Source organism: Grammomys surdaster, unplaced genomic scaffold (assembly GCF_004785775.1).
Source record: "Grammomys surdaster isolate TR1022 unplaced genomic scaffold, NIH_TR_1.0 125807, whole genome shotgun sequence".
Classification (NCBI taxonomy): Eukaryota; Metazoa; Chordata; class Mammalia; order Rodentia; family Muridae; genus Grammomys; species Grammomys surdaster.
Window position 1 is genome coordinate 176,596 of NW_021620638.1, and position 7,357 is coordinate 183,952.

Consider the following 7,357-nt stretch of genomic DNA (forward strand, 5'->3'; position numbering starts at 1 on the left):
ACATATTGGGATAAACTGATATTAATGACTGCTGACTCAACACTGTAATATCACCAGCACAATCTGTCAAGATTACTCTGAATTACATCACAAGCCAGTCAGATGAATTTGTAGGACACTTTACCAAACGGTCACACAGGACTCTTCAACAGGAAATAAGGTTTAGTCTTTTTTTTTGGACTGCTATATCTAAATACCATATACTGAATGGCTTATAAACAACAGCAAGATATTCCTTTTGGTGCTGGAATCTGAGAAGCTACAGGCATGTTTCACTCTCAAGGGAGGGCATCATCTAGCTATGGAAGGAGCAAAGCAGCTCCCTGGGACTTCTTTTAAAACATCACTGACTCCAACCAAGAAGGCTAAGCCCTCGTGATAATAACTTTCAAAAGGCCCCACCTCCTAACACAAAGGATAAGGCTTCAACACATGAATTTGAAAGAACAAACATGCAGGCCATATACAGAGGAACAGACAGAGAAACGGTTATAGACTAAAGAGATTGTATGCAACTCATGATCATTAAATGAGTTCTCAATTGTTTTTAATTTTTACAATCATTATTATTTTATGTGTGGGGTTTTAGCTACATGTATACTTGTGTACCAAGTGCATAGCTGATGCCCACAGAGGTCCGGAAGGAGCATTGGATTACCTGGAATGGAATTACAGACCACTGTGAGGCACCTTGTGAGTGCTGGAAACTGAACTCCAGTCATCTGGAAGGGCAACCAGTGCTCTTAAACACTAAACCCTGAGTCTAGATTTTTAAAAGTTTTTTTTTAGATCAAAGACATTTGTTTGTTTGTTTGTTTGTTTGTTTGTTTGTTTGTTGAGACAGGGTTTCTCTGTGTAGCCCTGGCTGTCCTGGAACTCACTCTGTAGACCAGGCTGGCCTCGAACTCAGAAATCTGCCTGCCTCTATCTCCCAAGTGCTGGGATTAAAGGCGTGCACCACCACCGCCCGCAGAGACATTGTTAGACAGTATACCCCGTCCCATTCCTGTTGAGATTTCATTTCATCTTATTGTTTAGGAGTCCTAGTCTCAGAGCCAAGTGTGGTGCACACTGAGTCCCTCCTCCCACCCCCCTCCGGCCAAGTGTGGTGCATGCTGAGCTCTTCCCCGGCCTTGAGCAGGCCTGAGAGACCTTGTTTACCATAACAGACCAAATGATAAGGATCTAGGTGGAGTCACCCACCTTGGCTACTGGAACTTGAAAGAACTGCCCCTGGGCTTGCCTTGAGACACCTCTGGCCATGACCCATGACCAAGAACGGATTATCCCACCCATCTCCTGCTGAAACTAGGAAGGATTTGGGCAGGGCCTTTCCCTTTACATTGAAAAGCCAAACATTAAAGCATCGAAAAAAAAAAAAAGCACAACAATCCATGCATGCATACATACAACCAGCAGGACTCATTATAATGATAATTCCTTTTGTTTCCCCTGGTGTTCAATGAAAGGAATGTAAGTCGAGAAAAGTGAAGTGAGCCTCCAGAACCCTGAGGCTGAAGTGGGCTCTTAAGCAGCCTCCGGGCTGCTTCCGTCAGAAGCTCAGAGCCTGGGTATGAACTAGGGCTGAACCCAGCCACGCGCCTGAATTGATGGAACTACAGCCGGCCCATTCCTAGTGCGCCTGCGCCGTGTGTGGGGTAGGCGGGAGCGGCGTGTCCTCTGTTGTGACTTCTGGACTAACCGCCGTTCGTTGATTGAATGCGGCCCATGTCGCCTGTGCCCCGATCTCGCCCTAATGAGGACACTCTGAGTTCTCAGAAAAGACGACGACGTGCCTCGGAGAGCCCACCGTCGGCGTTGCAGACTAGCCGATCCCCTCGATCCCCTCGGGGAGGAGGTTTCGGCTCTCACCTCAGCGGGCCTGCGGTCCTCCAGCCTCCGCGGGGTGCCGAGGGCCGCCCCAGGTCTGGAGAACGACCGCTACCGCTGGGGATCCGAATGCTTGCCTCCTCGTCCTCTCCCATCTGTGGTGGGTACCGTTACCACCACAACTATGCGGGAGACCGTTCGTGGGCTGAGGACCAGGAGAAGGAAAAGGAGGAGAGCTATAGGCAAAGGAGGCTGAAGGAAAGAGAGAGGATTGGAGAGCTGGGAGCGCCAGAGGTTTGGGGGCTGTCACCCAAGATTCCTGAGCCAGATTCTGATGAACATACACCAGCTGAAGATGAGGTGAAGAATCAGAAGAGCAGCAGTTCAGATTTCACCAATGAAGAAAAAAGGACAAAGACCAGTCATTCAACAAAGAAAAAAAGAAAGAAAAAGCCTTCCAAAAGGAAGCATAGAAAGTATTATGATGACAGCAATTCAGACTCTGACATTCATTCTAGCTCTGATAGTGATAAAAAGAAAGTTAAAGCCAAGAAGAAAGAGAAGAAAAAGAAACATCGGGCAAAACAACTTAAGAAGAAGAGGTCTAAAAAAGAATACGACCTAAGCTGCAAAGCTTCAGAAAAGGAATTGCCAGAAGATGCGTGGATGGAACAGTCAATGAGTGCAGATAGCATGGATTTAATAGGCCCAGAAGCACCTGTAATACATACCTCTCAAGATGAGAAACCTTTGAATTACGGCCATGCTCTGCTTCCAGGTGAAGGTGCAGCAATGGCTGAATATGTAAAAGCTGGAAAGCGTATCCCGCGAAGAGGTGAAATTGGGTTAACAAGTGAAGAGATTGCCTCATTTGAATGTTCAGGTTACGTCATGAGTGGTAGCAGGCATCGCCGAATGGAGGCTGTAAGACTTCGTAAAGAGAACCAGATTTACAGTGCTGATGAGAAACGAGCCCTTGCATCCTTTAACCAAGAAGAGAGGCGGAAGAGAGAGAATAAGATCCTAGCCAGCTTTCGAGAAATGGTATACAGAAAGACAAAAGGGAAAGATGACAAGTGACAACCTGTTTCTTTCACTGTGGGATGTTAAATAACAAAGGCTTTGTATGACCAAAGTAATAGTAAATGGTGGATCATTTACCAGTGCTATTGTACCTACTGTGTTAGTAGAAAGCACGTCTTGAGATGTCATTAGAAATTTTTACAGACATTTCAGGAGAATGACTAGTGACAATCACTTCAGTTGCTGATTTACCCCCCTTTAAAAAAAAACTGTCTTCTGTATCCTTCCGTGGTTTTTGTGCAGATGCAAGTTTGTATTTCGCAAAATAAAAGTCAGTGCTACTAAACTGAAGAGTGCCTGGTCCCCATCTGCTACGGTGACTACCCCTAACCCACCCCCCAGGAGGACTTTTTGGAGTCCTTTGTCCTAGAAGGACAAAAAGAATGTTAGAGCAATACCCAAGAAGTTGAAACTATTTGGATTCAGTGAGCAGTGTTATTCTGACTGTAGATAACAGGCTTGGTTAAAGAGATTGAATTTTATAATTGAAAAGTCTGGGAAACTGTTTCTAGCATAATGTTAATACAACTTGGACTTTTTCCCCCATCATCCTTTTCTGTTGCTCATTTTCTCTAAAGTGGTTCCCCTTTTAGAACAAAAGAGCTGCCAAATCTCTTGAAAGAACGTTTCTTTTTGAAGGGATTGGGCATTTGTCACTTTGATCCAATGCTGTTTCTTCATAAGATAAAAGTAGCACCAAGTGTGTATGTTGTAAAATTGAGATAGTATTGTTCTTTATCTGACCCTGTGCCACACTGTCCTCTGTTCCTACTTATTCCTGATGGGGAGATCCCGGGTTTTACCTAAATGGGATGCATATATGCAAATACCAATCGTATACAAATACAATGCTAACAATATTCTGGTAATCTGTTAATATGTACTATTCTTGAAATTTCTGATATAATAGAACTTTTATAACCACTTTCTGGAAAAGGTGAGTTCATTTTGATCACCAGAGCCTAGTTTAGTCTGAAAATAGATATAAAAATATGTGTATTGTGTTTATCTGCAACCATTAAGAAGTCAAGGTATTTCCTCCCAGAAGCAGTACCTGAGAATATTTTCTTCTTTACCTATATTACTGAAAGCTACTGAAAGTTTTACCCACCACTAACTTAAGACAATCATATTGAAGTTGGTTTACAGTAGTTTACTTAGGGTGTCATTCATTTCCAGATTTTTACTCACTTTTTTCCATGGTTTTTCACTGAGCCCTTGTGAAGTATATATTGTCACTTTATCAGTGAAGAATTTTTAAAGCAAGATTGTCTGAAAAGCACTGGATTTTCTGAAAGTTCTTCATTAACCACAGTGGCCTCCCCTGATAGAGGAGAGAAGAACTCACTGGCAGCCTTCCCATTTTCTGAAGCACCAAGCCCATCTTTTCCAATCATGTCTCAACTCCAAGCAGACTGTAATAAACATCTCCCAAAGATCACTCTGAAAAATTACCTGTTCTCCCCATTTCAGTGCCATTTTCTGTTTTCCATTTGTTTCACTACAGTGAAAAAAAGTGGTTCCTGGGTACAGTTTCTCAAGAGCACCTGCCCTCAGCTACCACCACCCAGTGGACACACCATGGGCTATGTACTCCAGGCTCCTCACCACAGAGCCTTATTTATGAGTCTTCCAAGGTCACTACCAGAAAGAATATTTGACTTAGTTTTCTTAAATTTTCACTTTAAGTGCTGTTGCCTGGTGAACAGAAGAGCTGGCTCGGGCACTGCAGTTGTAGGCAGTATGGAGGTTACATAAGCAGGTGTGCTATCTGAAAATATCTTGGGCAGAGAAGATAGACAACCAACAAATGCTTGCTATAGTTTTGAATTTTAAAATGTGTATGTTCATGACACGTTTGTAAAGAAAAGCTTGACTTTGTTGGATGAATCCTGTTTGAAATGGACACAGGGTTTATCCATAAATCAAGAGAGAAAAGCAGAAGATCCAGGGTGCTTAAGTCTTCTGAAGGGTAGATTAGAGCCACCTAGAAATAAAAACACATGTGGAGATACAGGGGATGAGATGGTTGCAGAGCATGGAAATCTCATTTCCAAGGAAGACCTCATAGTGAGATGAAAGGACACCTTCACTAACAGCTAGCAGAGCAGCAGGAGGAGGAGCACTAACAAGGTGAGAAGCACACAGCGCACTAACCAGGAAAATGGCAGACAGCTTTTCCCTTAATGATGCCTTAGCTGGCTCTGGAAACCCAAACCCTCAAGGATATCCGGGTGCACGGGGAAACCAGCCTGGGGCAGGGGGCTACCCAGGAGCCTCCTATCCTTCGGCCTACCCAGGACAGGGTCCTCCAGGGGCTTATCCTGGACAGGCTCCTCCTAGTGCCTATCCCAGCCCAACTGCTCCTGGAGCTTATCCTGGCCCAGCTACCCCTGGAGCCTTCCCAGGGCAACCTGGGGGACCTGGGGCCTACCCCAGTGAGCCTGGGGCCTATCCTGCTGCTGGCCCCTATGGTGCCCCCACTGACCCTGCCCTATGATCTGCCCTTGCCTGGAGGAGTCCTGCCACGCATGCTGATCACAATCATGGGCACAATGAAACCTAACGCAAACAGTATTACTCTAAATTTCAAGAGAGGGAATGACATCGCCTTCCACTTTAAATCCATCCCCCTCCCCCGCTTCAATGAGAACAACAAAAGAGTCATTGTGAAGCAGGACAATAACTGGGGAAGGGAAGAAAGACAGTCAGTTTTCCTCTTTGAGAGCGGCAAACCATTCAAAATACAAGTCCTGATTGAAGCTGACCACTTCAAGGTTGCGGTCAATGATACTCACCTGTTGCAGTACAACCATCAGATGAAGAACCTCAGGGAAATCAGCCAACTGGGGATCACTGGTGACATAACCCTCACCAGCGCTTCCCAAGCCATGATCTAAGCCAGAAGGGATGGCACTGAAACTGGCCCTGCGTGCATTATGAGCAGAAAACATTGGCATTTCTCTTTTTATCCTTCTTGTAAGACATCCATTTAATAAACGGTCTCATGCTGAGAGATCAAACAAACAAACAAACAAAAACAACAACAAAAAAAAACAAAGGATATCTTCATTGTTGGAACTTGCTTTAGGTCTCCCCAAGGGTGGTTGAAGGAGACTGGTGGAAGCTGAGCTTGTACATCTGCATATTCCATTTTTTAGAAACTATACCTCACTATGTAGAATGGTAGATACTTTTTTTTTTTTTGTTCAGTTAACAGTACATCTTGGAAATGTTTCTGTCAGTATAGTATAAATCTAATTTTGAAATGTTTTTATAGTTTCCATTTTACTTAAGTGTTACACGATATTATGAATTAATGTCATTAGAAATGAACTCAAGCCAAAGAGATGTGTTGACTCAGGAGATGGGGCTAAAGAGCATCCCTGATGGAGAGACAGCAGGCTGGGGGCCCAGGCAAGGACTGTGGAGGCTTTCAGAAGCGAGCTGTGGTCACTCCCTTTCATCAGCTGTGAGCACCAGCCTTGAAATTGATTTTCTCTGTATAAATATTTATTGGATAAAGAGGAAAGTATGTTATGAATAAGTGGATAAATCTGTAAGTTGCCCTTAGCCACCCGACACCATAGAATTTATGATCTACTGTGGTCAAACTTGAAAAAGGTTAAATAATTACAAGTTGTAGCACACTATGGGGAAAAAGGCTTTAAGTCTAAGAAATAGGCTTTTCTGGGACAACTAGTAACAAGCTAAAGGTCACATGTAAGGACCTGGCTTTGGTTTGAGTAGGTACTGCTGTGGTCTTTTCTATAATGATTCATCAGGTCACAGACCAACAACACCAACAACATTCTAATTTTCCAACATGCTTTATGTCTTTGTTTTACTGGTTGAAAGTGGGTTTTTATTTTCCCTTTTCAAGAGGAAGGCATCTTTTTCACTATTTCCGATTTTGCATTTATTTAATGTGACGTGTTCCCACTAGTGTTTGGCTGTTTTATATGGGGGATGCTGTTCTTATCATAAAAACTCTTAAAGTAATAAAAAGTGAACTTCTTATCAACTGTTTTGCAGACATTTCTCTTTTTACTTGGTTTTCTGATCTTTGTCTTTCTCACTTGAGAAAAGGGGCCATCTGAGCAACTCTGGCTTCTCAGTGTGCACAGTGGTTCTCTTGTACAGCTCGCTCACCACGGAATGCTGCCATCAAAGAGCGACCTTACGGGTATATCTGCCTTAAAAGAGATGTGTAATTTGATTGTATATCCCATTTCCCTCAGGAGGCTATGATATAAACAGACAGCAGCTTTTTCTTTGAAGTAATTTTTCATGGAATTATGGAACTGTGGGTGGTAGAATAAAAGTAGGACAAATTCTAACATTTGCAGAAATCATTAGAGTCACCACCCACCTACACATACTATATCTATATCTATATCTATATCTATATCTATATCTATATCTATATCTATATCATCTATAT

General features: G+C 43.3%; 1 protein-coding gene and 1 pseudogene across 1 annotated transcript; both read left to right on the plus strand.

Annotated features, from left to right (window-relative positions):
* The first annotated feature begins 1,684 nt into the window (after positions 1–1,684).
* Positions 1,685–3,193, plus strand: Nkapl (NFKB activating protein like). Its single transcript, XM_028789290.1, has one exon. The coding sequence runs from the start codon at positions 1,720–1,722 to the stop codon at positions 2,908–2,910; it is 1,191 nt and encodes a 396-aa protein (XP_028645123.1). The 5' UTR covers positions 1,685–1,719; the 3' UTR covers positions 2,911–3,193.
* Positions 3,194–5,077: 1,884 nt separating this feature from the next.
* LOC114640367 lies at positions 5,078–5,813 on the plus strand (annotated as a pseudogene).
* The last annotated feature ends 1,544 nt before the right edge of the window (positions 5,814–7,357 follow it).

Bases quoted from the DNA above. Each gene is read 5' to 3' on its own strand.
- Nkapl (XM_028789290.1), top strand. From the start codon at position 1,720: ATGCGGCCCATGTCGCCTGTGCCCCGATCTCGCCCTAATGAGGACACT.